General features: G+C 39.2%; 1 protein-coding gene across 13 annotated transcripts in view; it reads left to right on the plus strand.

The window, feature by feature from the left end:
- Positions 1 to 16246, plus strand: part of MYO9B (myosin IXB) — a 74038-nt gene that overhangs the window by 42532 nt on the left and 15260 nt on the right. For all 13 annotated transcript variants that reach the window (XM_025169334.2, XM_088149559.1, XM_088149558.1 and 10 more), the window contains 13 exons: positions 213 to 252; positions 755 to 877; positions 4374 to 4454; positions 5290 to 5400; positions 6776 to 6898; positions 7623 to 7772; positions 7873 to 8039; positions 8599 to 9486; positions 11338 to 11404; positions 12615 to 12745; positions 13133 to 13290; positions 13780 to 13970; positions 15067 to 15165. In XM_025169334.2, the coding sequence (XP_025025102.1) occupies positions 213 to 252; positions 755 to 877; positions 4374 to 4454; positions 5290 to 5400; positions 6776 to 6898; positions 7623 to 7772; positions 7873 to 8039; positions 8599 to 9486; positions 11338 to 11404; positions 12615 to 12745; positions 13133 to 13290; positions 13780 to 13970; positions 15067 to 15165 (2329 nt within the window). The remainder of the gene's footprint in view (positions 1 to 212; positions 253 to 754; positions 878 to 4373; positions 4455 to 5289; positions 5401 to 6775; positions 6899 to 7622; positions 7773 to 7872; positions 8040 to 8598; positions 9487 to 11337; positions 11405 to 12614; positions 12746 to 13132; positions 13291 to 13779; positions 13971 to 15066; positions 15166 to 16246) is intronic.

Here is a 16246-nt window from a genome sequence, read left to right on the forward strand (position 1 = left end):
CAGTGTAGAATTAACTTAACTGAAGCATTTTATGTCTCACGTCAGTATTCCCATCATAGCTCAGTTCCACCATCTCTTTAGAACTGCTTAGCCATCATTTTGTTCTTGTCTGCTTTGCTTGGTTTAATTTGCAAGATGTGGCTTTGCTGAACTAACCGAATTACAAAGTTGATCATATTTTACCACTCCAATAATTTCTAATATTTTAACAGGAAGAGCAGAGGTATTAAACAAAAGCAGATCATCCCAAAGGTGAGCTTCAGTGTGTTTTAGGATTCAAATATGTGAGGTGGGGGGAAGGAGGGTGGACATTTTTGTGTCAGCGTTTTTATATCCTGCTAAGTATGTGCACACTGTGAATTCTGCTCAAAAATATGCAACAGTATAATATACACTAACTTGACATGCATTGTGTGTATCTGTACTCTGGACATTGCTGAGCAGACCTCAGACACATGAGAGTCTCTGTTTTCATATATAGTGAAATTCCTAGTTATTAGAAGGATGAAAAATATTCATGTAACCAGAAGAAGGGGCACTGACGAAGGCCATAAGCTGTTGGAGCACTTAGTGCTTGACTCTCCTCCATAATTTCCTGTGTGTCACCATTTCTATGGGTGGTAACAAAGTAAGAGAATAAATGAAGCACAGTTTAACACACCCATCCCACTAAATGGTTGGTTTCAGTGCTGGAATTATTGGGCCTGTCTTCATGGAATTGTGATTGTAACAGTGGCATATTCCTTGGCTGCAGAATTTGCTGGACTCAAAGTCTTTGAAACTCATCATGAGCATGACATTGCATGACCGAACCACAAAATCACTCCTGCATTTGCATAAGAAGAAGAAGCCACCTAGCATCAGTGCTCAGTTCCAGGTAAGAGGGCATATAGTAGAGAATCATCATAGGTGCCCCCCTTATGTTAAATGTTTTCCATAATCACACACACAGGGTTGGGATCTGTTCAGGTTAAAATACAAAACGTCTGGGGTTATACATGTTTGTGCAGGAAGCTCACTTCATGACATAAGCAGTGGGGGGACATGGTGTATATCTTCTCAGTTTCTCTTCATTGTTGCAGCAATAGTATATATTCGCGTCACTTTTTTCAGGGAATGCTAATGAGGTCTTCTGTTATTTTCTTTTATGGTCACCTTTTCCCTTCTCGTGTACTTTCTTTCATTTCTGTTAGCTCTGCATTTCAAGCAACGCAGAAACAAGCTCTCTTTGTACAGATGTCATCAAGTGCCAAAACCCATGGCGATAAGTGTCATGTTTTCTTCTGTAAGGAGAATGAATCAATTGAACTGGGAATGGTAACAGATTCCTGATCCTAAATCTGTTCATCTTCTCTTGGACCTCATTCATGTGAGAAACAGTGGCCTTCTGTTCCACCATGATGATTAAGCAGTATGGGAAACACACTGGTCAGGAGCCCACAGAGTAGTACAATTGTTTTTCAGATCACAAGGATGATTCTTTCAAGATTTTTCCTCTTCAGCCAAAGGGATGGTGAGATTTTAGAGGTGAAGGTTATGTTCAGGGATTCAAGGCTCTATTGACCTCTAGTTTTACTTGGTAGTCTTTCAACTTTATCTTTTCTATGTTAAAGTTCTACGCCATCTTAATGGACTCTGGGTGGTAACAATGGAATAAAATGTACAATATGAAGCCAAATAAATAAAATAGAACACTTAAACAAAACCACGGTCAAACTGAATGGCTTTTGCTTGTTTGTCTGTATCCCTAGGGGTGGATATTCCAAAGGATGGGGGCCACCTCTGAGAAGGCCTGTCCATGAACATGTGTGGCCCCATGAACCTCACAAGGAGGATGACTCTCAACAGGCCCTCGCTAGATGTTCAGGACCTATAAGCAGATTCTATTTTAACAAGTCATTGCCTAATATATCCCAGTGCTATGTCATACAGGGCTTTAATAATCAACACTTTGATTTGAGCCTGAAAGCATACTAGTAAGCAGTGCGGCAATTTAAGGATTGGTGATATTCTGCACTGGCAGGGTACTCCTACCAATAATCTAGGTGCCATATTCTGCAGCAGCTGTAGTTCCAGGTTGACTCCAATAGCACACACACACACATGCACCCTCCCAGAATGTTACAGTTATCCAACTGAGTGGTGATCAAGGTGTAAGTTACTATCACCAAGACTTTCCAGTCCAAGTAGAGTCATAGCTGGCAAATTAGCCAAAGCTGGGTAAAGGCTCCCCTGACCAAAATTTTCACCTGCTTTAGTAGAAGCTGAAAGTCCAGGAAAACCCCCCAGTCACAAATCACTTCTTCAGGAAGAGCATGTTCCCATCCAGGGTAACTAGTGGGACCAGTGTTATTGAATTTCTTAGCTGTTTCTTCAGCTGAGGAACAGCAATTCTGTCTTGCTAGGATTTATTCAGAGCTTGTTTCACCGCACCCAGACATTCACAGACTCTTCTGCATCTTTAATAGTTCTAGGGGTATTTCAAATATGTGTTTTCCTGTATGATACCTGGTTTACTGTCTCTGGTACATCATTTTCTAGTGGGAACAGTTTCTGAATATATTGTGTCTTTGCAAATGTGTATGTCGTTCTATATAATTCATTTATAAAGACTTTAGATTTTTTCTGCAATTGCTCTTGAGTATTGCTTAAAGTAAAAACTAAGTCTCCTTCAAGTCTGGCGTTACTTCTGATGATTTCACAGGCATGTCCATGCAGTTTTCTCAGCAACAGTATGGAAGTGGTTTGCCACTGCCTTCTTTTTGCATGGTTTTCAGCTGTCCAGTCTAGGTCAATAGTCTTCTGTACTCCCTGGGAGTCTCCCATCCAGATACTAACCAGGAGCAACACAAAACCTACTGCCACCTGCTAAGGCTGAATACTTGTACCTTAAGCGTAAATTTTCCTATTATTTTCTCTTGTTAAAAAGTGTTTTTCACTTTCTTTTTCTTGTTCCTCTATTTTTTGTATACTTGATGAGGATATCTTTTTTTGTCCTTTCTTGCTTAATACTGGACAGCATGTTGAATCATCATACAACTTTCTTGGTGCCCAAGACTTTCTTTCTCTCTCTTTCCATGGCTACCGTCATAATTTGCTCAGAAAGCCACTTGGATCTTTTCCACCTTGAAGTAATTGGATTTTTTTTTCTGCTTTGGTTTTCACAATGTTTCTTCATTCTTATAACTCCTCAGATTCCATAAGTTAAATATACTGAATCTGTTCCTTTCATTATTTTAATTTTGTCCATTTGTTTTCTGGCCATATTTTGTTGGCAACCTGCTCTCTTTAATTTTCTAAATATAATCCATACATTTAACATAAATAATAAATTATTTGTTCCACCACTTGTGTCTGGAAATGTCCTGATTGGCTCAGTTGCATTTCTCTATCTTCTGTTTCGTAGTCCATCTGATTTCAGTATTAATCTGCTGATATCCATGTTTAGAGTCTTGCAGCAAGGTGATGGCAATAAAAAATTATTTTGGCAAAAGCACATGCTTTGATATGTACTTTGTGAATAATGTACTTTAAATCATCTCATATTCATATATATATATATATATATATATATATATATATATATAATAATATGAGATGATTTAAAGTCTGTTTTTCAGTCTGTATAAGTTTACTTATTCCTTAGACATCCAGTTTGACATGCTTTATCTTCATTTTGATAATTTTAGGTTTTCCTTCGTGTTTCTCATACACTATATTCAGTGTATGAGAAAGTGTATAATATATCCAATGTATTCCTAATGAAACAGGGAATTTCACATTCAAAACTGGTATCAGTAGTGTTCAGACTTCTTGTGGTTTTGTTCTGGCCATGGCATCACTTTCAGATCAACTTTCTGACTTGGGATCTTATTATCTGTTGGTGTTGTTATCTGTTCTTAAGGCCTGGCTTTTTCCTCAGGTATTGGGCCAAAGTGTGTTGGTATATTGGTTAGCATCTTCAGTTGCCAGTTTGTTCTGCTGTTTTTGTCCAGTGTAGTATCTTAAGGGTGACTGCTTGAAGCATTGGCTGAATCTGTATCACTTGCCTAACTATCAGCATTTGCACAGCACACTAAACGTGATGAATTTTAATGTTCATTTCATTTGATTTCATTTTGTTAGTTTGATGGATTACTATGTTGTGTTAACCCAGCTCATTTGGTTAGTTTGTGATTCAGGTTCACAGAATTGAACCCCTTACTTAGCCAAGCAAAGTATGTTGTAGAATTTTTTGTAGTGCAACATAACCATGTTTCTAATATCTCCTCTTTCCTTTAAGGCCTTCACAAAGAGGCTTGGAAAGATAGGTGGCCTATATGGGTCTTTTCCTAAGATTGGCTGATATATTCCTATTGTGTGACTCATTTCAGACTTCTTTGAACAAGCTCCTAGAAACCTTGGGAAAAGCTGAGCCCTTCTTTATCCGCTGCATCCGCTCCAATTCTGAGAAGGTAGGTAGACACCTTCATGTTCTGGGTCTTGCCAGTAGTATTCTTTGCATAACAGTCTTGTCTTAAAACTGATAACATGTAGGAAATCTGACCTTCTTGTTTTGTCAGTTGCCTCTACATAGTTGTCAGTTAAATTAATTTGTTTAGTTTTCATAAAAGTAAAACAAAAATAAACATTTTATTCTTAAGTGTAAAAACTGTCCAATCTAACTAGCTCACACTTGCATTCTTATGTGGCATTTTGTATCGATCTTTAAGACTTTGCAAAATTGATGTTTTCTGGGGGATTTTAATGTATATCAATAATTTTTTTTTATTCTTTTAAAATAAATTTTAGAATAAATATATTAATTTTGAGAAAGAAAAGTATTTAATTTTGCTTGGCAGTTAACTGAAGAACTTTATCACTGTTTTAATTAATGTTTTCTTTCCATCAATTTGCATGGGTAAATTTTTAACAGTATCTTTGGAAAAAAAGAAAAGAAAACATTATTGGATGCAGTATCTTAAAAAGAGCATTCCTTGGAGAGAAGTATAGGAGAAATGTGGCATTGCTCCCTAATTTACATAACAATTAAAATTAATTAAAAGTATTTTAAAGGTATGTCACCCATTTATTCAGAATCACCTTCAAAACATTTTAAAGCTCTTCAATCTGTTTAATATTTATTTGCTAAATGTTAGAGCCAAATAAAGAATACTCCTTGTCTTTTAAAAAATGCAAGAGAATAGTAACTCCACTTCTGAGAACAGACATTCTGTTTTGTAATAGGGAAGGCCAGCTGCATAGAAACTACTCTTGATCTTCTACTGTTTCTTTTTTTCTTTTTCCCAGAGGGAGCTGCTCTTTGATGAACGACTGGTACTTCAGCAGTTGAGATACACAGGAATGCTGGAAACAGTGAGGATCCGGCAGTCAGGCTACAGTGCTAAATTTAACTTCCAGGTACTTTGGCACTCTGGATCTCCCTTCTTTCCTTAGTCCAGGAAGAGCCACTTGACTGATCAAAACTATCTCTTCAAAATTCCTCTGATCTTCTTGCAGTGTTTGAGAAATAGTCTCTCCTTCCCTTATGGAAGAATCACCTGGCAATGACTCAGTATCATGAAAACAATCATTTGCCATCGTCCTTTCTCCATCTTCCTCCCTCCCACTTTATATTTTAAATAGTTGCATGAAGAGCCAAATACATTAAGTTTTTAGCTTAAAGGATGAAAAGTTATATGAGGTCTGATTTATCAGAAGTCACTCAGGAAGCTGCCTTAAACCAGATCAGCCGCCGCCTCCTCCTCCTCCTCCTCCTCCTATAGTCCAATTTTGTCTACCCTGACTCAGGGTTCAAAAAGGGAAAAAGGAAAGAGCAAGAAAGATCTCTTTCTTTAGACCTGTTCCTGGAAATGCTGGAGTCTGACCCTGGGATTGTTTGTATTCAAAGTACACAGTACACCAAAAAGCTTTGGCTCCTTAGTCATGTGTTTCTTCTGCATGTATACATGCCACCACTTGCATGTAAGGACACACTCTAGCCCAGTTAATCCATGCTAATAAGTTATGCCTCCTCATGAAAAAAATGGTATAGTTACAGATTTGGTTTATAGTGGCCTCTCACCCCAGTTGTCCTTGATCTGGACTTGCAGAGATATAACTTCCTATATCCTTGCGTCAAAGCCTAGATGAGGCATTTGAAACAATTGTTCATATTTTGCTATATTGTCCTTTGTATACTATCTGGCAGTCTGATTTAATATCCCCCTGATCTGTTACTAAATGCGGTGGGGAGGGGTATATTGAGATTATGGGTTTTTGTTTTTGTTTCTATGAAAGTTGTTAAACTGTTCAATTTAGGTTGCAGTTAGAAAGTGTTGAGCTTGAACTGAGCTATAGTTACTAATGACACTGCTTAAGGTTTGTCAGTTAGTCACTCTCAATAGCAAGTTCTTTTCTCTTTTACTGTTTTAAATCTTGGAACTACGTATTGTCCGATTACAGTATATTTTATTATTCTTTTGGTCTCTGACGATTATGATGACAATGACAATAACACATTTAGAGGGATAATAAAATATCCTAGAAGCTGGAGGAAAAAAATGTATGAGTCATTTAGGATTTACTACCCAGTGCTCACATTTTATAATATAAGTGCATACTAGGAGGTTTGATCATTTGTTGCAAGAAATAAATCTTCAGCTTGACTCCAAAGGGTCTTCCATAAAAACACAAGACTTCTAGAGTTTAATATAGTGTAAGTTCAAATTCAAATTCATTGTAGGATAATGAGCTCTCAACTAAATCTGCTTTTGTTTACTCATTACCTTCCCAGGATTTTATAGATCAATTTCAAGTGTTGCTGCCCAAAAACGTCAAAGCCTCCAAGGAGGAGATTAATGCTCTGTTAAACAAGCTGAATCTGGACACCAACAGCTATCAAATAGGAAAGACCAAGGTATGTTTGAATTAACAACCCAAAACAAAATACATTCAGTATGCCCACCTGAATGAGGCCAAATCTAAACATCTTATGTGAATTTTCCTTCTTTATATTGACCAGTACACTCTCTGTGTATCTTATTCTCTTCAAGATCATTGCCATTCCTTCCTCCTGAATTTTCAAACACTGGAATGCAAACTAAGGAGGATGTATTGTACAGTTATGTTGGGAAAGTCAATATGTTTTGGATTTCGCTAGCACCTGAGAAGATGATGGAATAGAACACTGAAATTGCTTTGAGTCCATAATGAAAGAAAAGTTAGATGTAACTGTTCTATAGCTGTACAATATCTACAACTGTAGAAATCTCCCAGGACAAGATAAAATTAGTGTAATAAATGTAAACTACTTTTCTTTGTAGTATCTTTCCGTGAAACCACCCTTTAAGATCTTATATCATTCTATAACTAAATGTATACAATTGAACTAAATACCTTTTTGCTTCTTTTTCATTCCTATTATCTATAGCTTTCCAGTATCAAATTTTACTATGCCTTGGATCAGGAATCTGTCCTCTGATCAGTAATAATTCAGTGTCTGTGCACTCCTCTCATTGTCTCCCCCATGATTAGAATTCCCTGGTCCCATTTCTTTCTTTATTTAAATACCTGGTTGCAATTAATGTGAGGGGCTAGTTTCAAAACATTCAGTAATGAGAAGTGTCATTCCTGCCCTCCAGGTATTCATGAAGGAAGCCGCACGACAGGTGCTCCAGGACACCCTACACAAAGAAGTCATCCGGAAGATCATTGTCCTCCAAAGCTGGCTGCGAATGGTGCTGGAGAGGAGGCGCTTCCTCCGGACTCGGCAAGCAACTATTACTTTGCAGGTACAGGCCCTGGTGGCTGTGGCCATCTTCCCTCATTTTTGTGAGCCACCTTTCCCCCCCCCATAAAAGTCTGTTCCTCCTCTATATTTCTTGGTTGCAGGCATGCTGGCGTTCTTATTGTGTCCGGAGGGCACTGGAAAAAGAAAACGCTGCTATTTATATCCAATCGGTATGGCGTGGATACCGGATAAGGAAACCATACCAGCAACAGAAGAAGAGGATTTGTCTCCTTCAGGCTCTGGTACGGGGATATCTACAGCGCAAGAGGTGAGCAATGCATGGTTGTACACATCTCTCTTAAACCTAAAGAGATAAAATATGAAGAATCCTGCTAGATTAAAGTAGAGATCCATCAGGTCCAACGTTTTGCTTTCAGAAGACCCAGGCAGATGCTTCAGAGAGTCAAAGAGTATGTTTTACATTTTGCCTTCTCATTCTATTTGAGGTTAGGGGGCAGTGATGGTAATAAAGGGGTGCTGGATATCCAGTTTGGCATTTTCTTTTTTGGCTCTGCAACTTTCTTGAGAGAGCCAGTTTGGTCTAGTGGTTAAGGCACCAGTCTAGAAACTGGGAGATTGTGAGTTGTAGTCCCACCTTAGGTATGAAGCCAGCTGGGTGACCTTGGGCCAGTCATCTCTCAGCTCTACAAAGGAGGCAATGGCAAACCACTTCCAAAAATCTTGCCAAAAAACTGCAGGGACTAGTCCAGGCAGCTGCCAGGAGTCAAGACTGACTCGAAGGTGTGCGCGCGCGCACACACACACACACACACACACACAAACCTTTCTTGAGTAAATTGCTCACTTTTTTTCCCTTAAACCCTTAGGTTTCATCAAATGATTGCAGATAAAAAACGAGAAGAAATAAAACAGGAACTTTTAAAGCAAGATAATGAGTTGTTCCAGCCAAATGAACCCATCTCAGACCAGATGACTGTAGAACTTGAGGTGCAGTTGGATAAAACATCTGCACTGACAGCAGAAGGTGATGGAGATAAAAATGCCCAAGCAGGAAAACAGTCTCCTCTTCTGTCTCAAAAGAACAGCCGTAAAAAACGGGAGTACCGCCGACAAAGAGGATTGGAGCACAACAAGTTGCAAAACAAGCAAGTTGCTTTAGCATTTGATGGGGGATCTGAAGTCCTGACCAGGGAAGATAGCCCACCTTGCGACATGGAAGAGGAAGAAGAGGCTCAAAAGCTTGAGCAACCTGTAGAGGAAGATGCAGTTTCCTCTTCAGAAAGGCTCCCCCAGTGTGTTGAGGAAGAAGGAGCACCAGGGATTGATAATTATCCTCTTCCTTCGGATGGTGGTACCCTGGTTCCCAGTCCAACCCCAGGACTGAAACTGGAAGATAGGGTGGTAAAAGAGGATACAAATGTACAGGAAAGACTGGAAAATCCCAAGATCCGGACCAGCCAAAGCTTCACGTACCCTGAAAGGCCCACAGAGCTGGGTCTAAATCGGCCAAACAATCTGGTGGCTAACCGGAGCTTCCGGGACCACACTGACAAAAGCAAGCAACAGGCTGTGAAGGACTTAGGTAGTCCCCCCTCCTTCCAAATCCAACGGTACCAGGATGACCCAAGCAAGCTCCGAGATAAACGGGAGCGTTGGCAAGGAAAGAGGCAGCTGATCAGTGCACAGAACAACACGCTCAGCCAGTCTTTGGAGGAGAAGAGTGCCTCTGCCATGTTTTCATCTGGACAGTTATCGTAAGGCTCTAGCGTCAGATCTTTAAGCCTGAAAAAGAATGAGAAAGAAAAATTGGGAAGGGTAGATCTTGAGTGCTAATTTGAATTAGGTTTCCTGCAAAACTACTTTTTCCCAATGTTGTGCTTTATCATACAATCACCAGTGGTTTTCTGTACAACTCTACCTACATCGTGTAGTGCTTCTGTAGCAAAAAGAAATATTTCCCCTTGTCCCTGGAAGCTTAATCTAAATGAGACCATGCAGAACGAAAGAGAAAGAATGATAAAAAACAAGGGAAGTGAGGAATTTCATAGATAATTTTGAGTGAAAGATCTGCAAAGTAACTTACATACAAATATATTTTTCTTAAGAAAGTTCAGATGATAATCAAATTGCTGAAGTTACAATTTTGTTGTTTTATTCTGTTTTATGAAATACAGGGTGGAGGTGCGGGATATGTGATGGGTCCACAATTTAGTGCATTTTTCACTAAAAGTAAACTCAAGCAGAATGAAATAAAAGCTGTAGTTAAGCGGCATCTACCATCATCTCAGGTTATTGGCAGAGCAAGCTAAGTCATGTGAGGGTTGAATAATGTGTGAAGGAACACTTGTTTACCACAGTTGTCCCAGGGAAACAAATAGCCAAATAACTTTCAAAGAGGTAGTGGTTTTTGCTACTGCCTTCAGCAGCTAACTCTCACTGAAGTTTCTTGACATGAGTGAAGAGTTAAGAACAGCCTGAAACAATTCCTCCCCTCCAAGCATAACTGAAGGCATTAGGCATTAAGCAGCATTGCTTAGTAATATAGTCAAATAGTCCTGGGATGTTTCTGTCTTTCCCAGGGTAGTGCGTTAAGCCAGGGAAATAAATCCTTCCATTCTGTTAGAGCTGCAGCCTTTTTTATTGCCCAAATAAAACAAGGGAAGAACCAAATTAACTCCTGGTTTCCCTAGACCTTCTTTTTATAATCTGTAGTACACTACCCATCTAGCAATACCTCTTTCTCCCATCGTTTCCCAGCCATGATGCTAGCGCATCTGCCAAGATGGAGAAGGTTGTCTAAGCTCAATGGCAACCTGGCTCCTTACTTGTCCCCACTGATCCTCTGTTCCTCAATAATTCTAATTGGTTTCTGTGTTTCCATTGTTGAGGCTGTTGCAGTTTCTTCATTTTGACTGAATTGTTTTAGATTATAGACTTCCATATTTATATCCAGTAACATAAGGAGATCCAGGAGGCAGAAGGCAAGTGCTGGGAGCAAGAAAAAGGTGGTGGTTTACAGATTGTCATAGAAACGCTGGTAGGAGGCTTGTACCTTGGATTCTCACTGATCTGGGTGTTGCTTTCCACCCAGATAGTATTTACTGCAAATGGGTCTTGGCTTTCTTTGAAAACATCAATTAATATCAGCTTGAATTGCCTATCTTTAGCACTAAGTTCTCTCTTGAAACTGTTTCAGTTTCAATGAATGTGCTGGATCAGCCCTAAAATTCAGCATTCTGTTTTTTACCAGTGCTAATGAGTTGCCTCCAAGGAAGCTCATAAGCACTTGAAGGTAACAATTCTCCCTTGTCATCTGTCAAAGATTCAGAGGAGGATTGATGGTAGTAGACATGGAGAACTGAAATGAGTTGATCATCTCCCTTTTAAAGCCATTTAAGAGGAAGCATGTGATTCTCCCCTGCTTTTTACGTAGCCTTTCTTCCTTCATTCCGATGAATTCTGGTTCAAGAGCATATAATAGTGGCCAAGGAGATCTGTCAAAAATCTGTCCACATAGAATAAAAACTTGAATGTCATTGGCCTCTAACAGGACCCTTTTAAAACACAGGTAGTTTCATTCTGAAATATCTTTTTTCCCCTTGCAGAAAGACAGACATGGCTTCTTCCTTGGACAACATCCCCAAGGTCACTCTTTCCACTTCCACAAGCCAGGTACTGCTGCTCAGCTAGATCTGTTCATTTTGTGATCCTTATAACTATTGCCAGCAGGAGTATTGTGCAAGAGAAAACAGCTCACAGTAGTTTGAGCAAAAAATAACAGCACCAGAAAAAGAATCTTAATCAAACCAATACATGCCTAATTTGCTACAGGAGACTGACACCAATTTTGCTGTCACAACTTACAGTCAAATGCTTGTATGCACTGGATTAAATCTGAGAAAATACCTTTTTTTGTCCTAGAATATGGGGTGTTGCTGCTAATAGAGAAGAAATGAACCATTTGTTTAAGAAAGCTTCATATGTTTAGAGGAAAATCTACAGCTGGGAGATTGGAGTGCACACCTGAAACATTTTGGAAGGACAGACTTTTTTTTGTTTTCCATACATCATAGATATTCAAAGCAGTGATCAGATTGTAGAAGTTAGCTTCTCATACCAGCTCTTATTTGGAAGGTGATTTGGAGGCTGAAAAGGCTGAGTAGCCTGCATGACAGCATCAGTTTATATCCCATTTTTTCCTAGGATAGTATTCAAAGCAACTCATAACAAGATGTTGAAACAATAAAGCTAGCCAAATGGTTGGTGGGGGCATGGGAAAACAGATAGTAGTTTATGTAAAACATCAATTGTCAAAAAGTAAAACAGCACCAGCCAGTTTGAAAATCACACTGAAAGACAAAGCAGCTTAATGGGCTTGATTAAAATTCAAATACTTTTGGTTTGATAATAGAAGGACTTACCTTGAGCAGAATCTGTTTTTTCAAGAGCAGAATCTTGAAAAACTGGAGTATAGCCATTGAAAGAAAAGACTTTCATTTTGGCAGAATTGACTGAAGGGTCTTTCCAATGGATCTTAGAGTAATACCCAAGTAGATTTCTATGGGTCAAGAAGGAATCTATAAATATATTGGATGAAACTTAGGTTTTGTCCATAGAAAATCCCTTGTTTGGGCTTCAGTATTTATAGTTCAAAGGACTGCAGATGATGGAACTTAAAAGGCCTCTTTTTGCATGAAAACCATTGCCAAATAGAGAAGTGTGAGCTTGGTAGATTAGCAGTCTAATTTGGCATAAGGCAGTTTTGTATGTTCTTGTGCTTCCAGATGTGCATCCTCACACTTCCAGAAATTGTTATTCACAGTTTAATTAATGTAATAAACAAAGTGACATGGTCTAAGGCAGATTTTCTTCATGTCTGCAGCCATCTCTGGACACGGTAGAAGGTGATGGAAACACCCAGAAGAAGGTCATGCCTAAGAAGTCTGAGGAGCCACCTGCTACCCTAAGTGCACCGGGCCTCACCTCAGTATCCAGTCAACAGATGGATGCCAAGTAGGTGTGCCCTATGGCCAGCTAGGGGTATCAGAGGAGTGACAGTGGCAAAAATTATCCAGGTCAATCAGTCAGATGTGGTTTAGGCTGCAGAAGAGCATAAAGAACTCAGCCAATCACTATTCCAGTAGCTCCTTTACACAGAAACACGCTTCGCTTCTTACTTATTGCAGCCCATAGCTACCTTCTTCTTAGCTGCGCATACAGAACTTCAGCTTGCATTATTCCTTGGGCTGCTTTAGTGCAAAACTTGTTCTGAGCCACCCAATCCAGCCACCTCATAAAAGGAGCAATTCTTTCTTCCTAGCTCAAATTCCAGCCTGCCTTTTCTTTCATAAGTTTTTAGCTACCTTTCTGTTCCTGCTTACTGTTTTCTATTTTTGTCAGATCTACCTTCAAGAGTCCATTGCGGAGACTCTTGGCAAAAAGAACAGACAAGAAGAACATCAAAGAGTGTTCTGAAGCATTTGAGGATAATAGTGAGACTATTCCATTCTTCTCCTGTGTGCCAGTGGAGCTGACAATGACCCAGAAGGCAACAGAAGGTAAGTGTTGACACCTGCTGAATATGATAATAAACTGCAGTGAAAGAAAACCAGGTTGTCTTCTTTGATGCCTATTTTCTATTCTTGTAGGAGCATTGCCAGAAGAGCACCTTGTTCTCTAATACCTTGGAAATATTATTTTTGTGGATCAGAGTGGGGAGCCATAACCCCCAGGTCTCTTATAACAAGTTACAAACAAAAACACCCCAAGTTCTCCATTGTACAAATTGAACATTTTTCTAAGCTTCCTGTCACATCAGTAGAGCAGGATTTTGGTTTAGAGAGGTGAGAGGGATGAGGAGTAGCAGAAAAAAATGAATTATGTTATCCCAAGTATGATTCCTCCAAATTTAAAAAGGCTTCCCAACTCTAATGTAGATGACAATCAGAAACTGCCTGAAGGATAACATCTGAGACCAACTGAGCATGTTGATTGTGAAAAAAAGGAAGGACGGCTCTTAATCTTGCATCTGTTTCCCCCATTTCCAGCTCCCTCTGGGCCTCCAAATCACCCCCAGATGGAGGAACGCCAGGCAAAAGAATTTGGTAAAGCTAAGAGGAACCGTACCATTAAGATCAGCAAAGCCAAAAGGGCACCAGAGAAATGGAAGGCACCGTTTCTAAGGGAGATTGCAAATGCTAGCGAACTGAAATATTTGGATGAATTCCTTCTGAACAAGGTGAGAGATGGCAGTTGGGTATAAGAACCAAATCAAGCACCCATTTAGGAAATGAAAACACAACACACAGAATGTGTAGTTGACTTTCTTGGGAAGTTATACTCTAACTCAGGGATACATAGTCTAACCCAGGGATTCCCAAACATTCTGTTTGTTTATTTACAATATTTATAGTGTGCAACAGTTACCAAAGACCCTGGATAGGGTCCAGAAAATCATAAAGAAATAAAAAAAGAAAACAACTACATACAAATATTTAAAAGTCCATTAAGCCATTAAAAACTACATAAGTGCCCTATAGCTTAAAGTACCTAAGAGCCACACACGCACTGAAACAATACTGCTTTAGCTAGGTTATAAAACACCAGTAGGCAGGGACCTTCCCTACCTCTTAGGGGAGAGTATGCCATAGAATGGGGCTGATCCAAGTGCCATGTGTCTCTTGAAGATAGGGGATACACAACAAGCCCTCGTTGATGACTAGACTAGATGGACATGTTCACTTCAGATAAGGTGTCGCTTGATGTATCCCAGCACTACACTCTAAAGCAGTGTTGTCCAAACTTGGCCACTTTAAGATGAGTGGACTTCAACTCCCAGAATTCCCCAGCCAGCATGGCTGGCTGGGGAATTCTGGGAGTTGAAGTCCACTCATCTTAAAGTGGCCAAGTTTGGACAACACTGCTCTAAAGGTTTTAATAACCAGCCCTTTGAATTGGGCCCAGAACCCTGCTGGCAACCAGTGCAGGAACTTAAGGGTTGGTGTTATTTTGACCTGATTGACTTATCCTGTCAGAATTCTGGCTGCCTCATTTTGTATCAGATTAGCTTTCTGGCCATCTCCAAGGCAACCCTGCGGAAAACACGTTACTTTGGGGACCTTTTTTTTCCCGGTACCTTTTTTTTTTCCTGCCTCAAAATATGAACATGCACAAATTGACATATTATACACCTTCATATAATTTATCCTAATAGCAGGATTATCAGTGCAGAACTGAGGAAGGGAAGAGGGCTGAAGGCACAATGTGAGCCTTTTTAGACGGAAGATTATAGTGCATTCCTCCCCTGACTTGTATTGTTACTTCTTTTTTTTCAGATAAATGATCTTCAATCTCAGAAGTCAGCCATTGAATGCTTGTTTTTTGAAGCCACTGAGAAGTTCCGTGGGAACATTAAAACTATGTATTCTGCTCCTGTAAGTAGCTTATGAGGGAATGTCAAAATGGAGGACCACTGAATTAAATGAAAAATAACTTTAAAACAAAATTGTCTATTAAATGCTTGTAGAAGTCATTGACAGCTGGGAAATAACCAGTAGAATAACTTCATTTGCACATAGGGAAATTTTAACGTTGCCTTGAATCTGTGTTAGCAATGATTATGTGTTCAATAGCTAGGTCGTCAGTTTGTAAAGCTTCGTGTTAGTAAGAAGAAAACAAGAATTACATTAAATCTTCATTGAAATTCCTTTCTTTCAGTTATAACCACCACAATATCTACTTATTTACTTAATCATTTTGATTATATCCCACTTTTCCTCCAGAAGCTTCAGATGAGTATATATAGCACCTTTTCCTCCAACTTTTCCCATAAAACACTATGAATTAGGTTGAGCTGAAAAATAGAAAGTAACCCAGTGAGCTTCAGTGACAGTGTCTAATATGAACCTGGGTCTCCCCATCCTAGCACACTACCTTCATCCTAGTACAGCACCTTTTCCTTTATATCGCACTGGCTTTCTGAGTTGCTAAATTGTTTAACATATAACTAACTTCTTTAACAGCTCCCTAACATTTTGGATCACAAATTCAGTAATGCAGCCCTGATGGATCAGATCTAAATTTAATGTAATGCAATGATCCACTAGCTATCTCAATGAAATGCCCAGAAGTAGAGAATGAAGGTAACAATCTTTTCCTGTTGCTCCCATAAACTGATATATCAGAGATAGATTGCCTTTGAACAAGGAGGTTTTGTTTAATATTCAAGACTTGCTGTTATAAACCTCCTACTCCTCCATGAATTTATTTGATCTTTAAAGCTGTTTAACCTCTGATCTTTCTTACATGTCGTCATAAGTTTCATAAATTAATCATACATTTTATAAAGTATTTTTCTGTCCTGAATTTACTGCCTGACTTAAGAGTACTGGAAAAGTTCACGTTTGGCCAAGTTTCAATAGTTCTGATGCTGAAAATTCCGTAACTTTTGGAAAGTGTCTGAATATAGTATACACATGCTGTGTTTAAGTTGAGCACCCTGGAACGTAGAAGAGG

This window comes from Python bivittatus, unplaced genomic scaffold (genome assembly GCF_059951505.1).
Source record: "Python bivittatus isolate LINGU-HERP-01145 unplaced genomic scaffold, Pbiv_v1 ctg000580_np1212, whole genome shotgun sequence".
Classification (NCBI taxonomy): Eukaryota; Metazoa; Chordata; class Lepidosauria; order Squamata; family Pythonidae; genus Python; species Python bivittatus.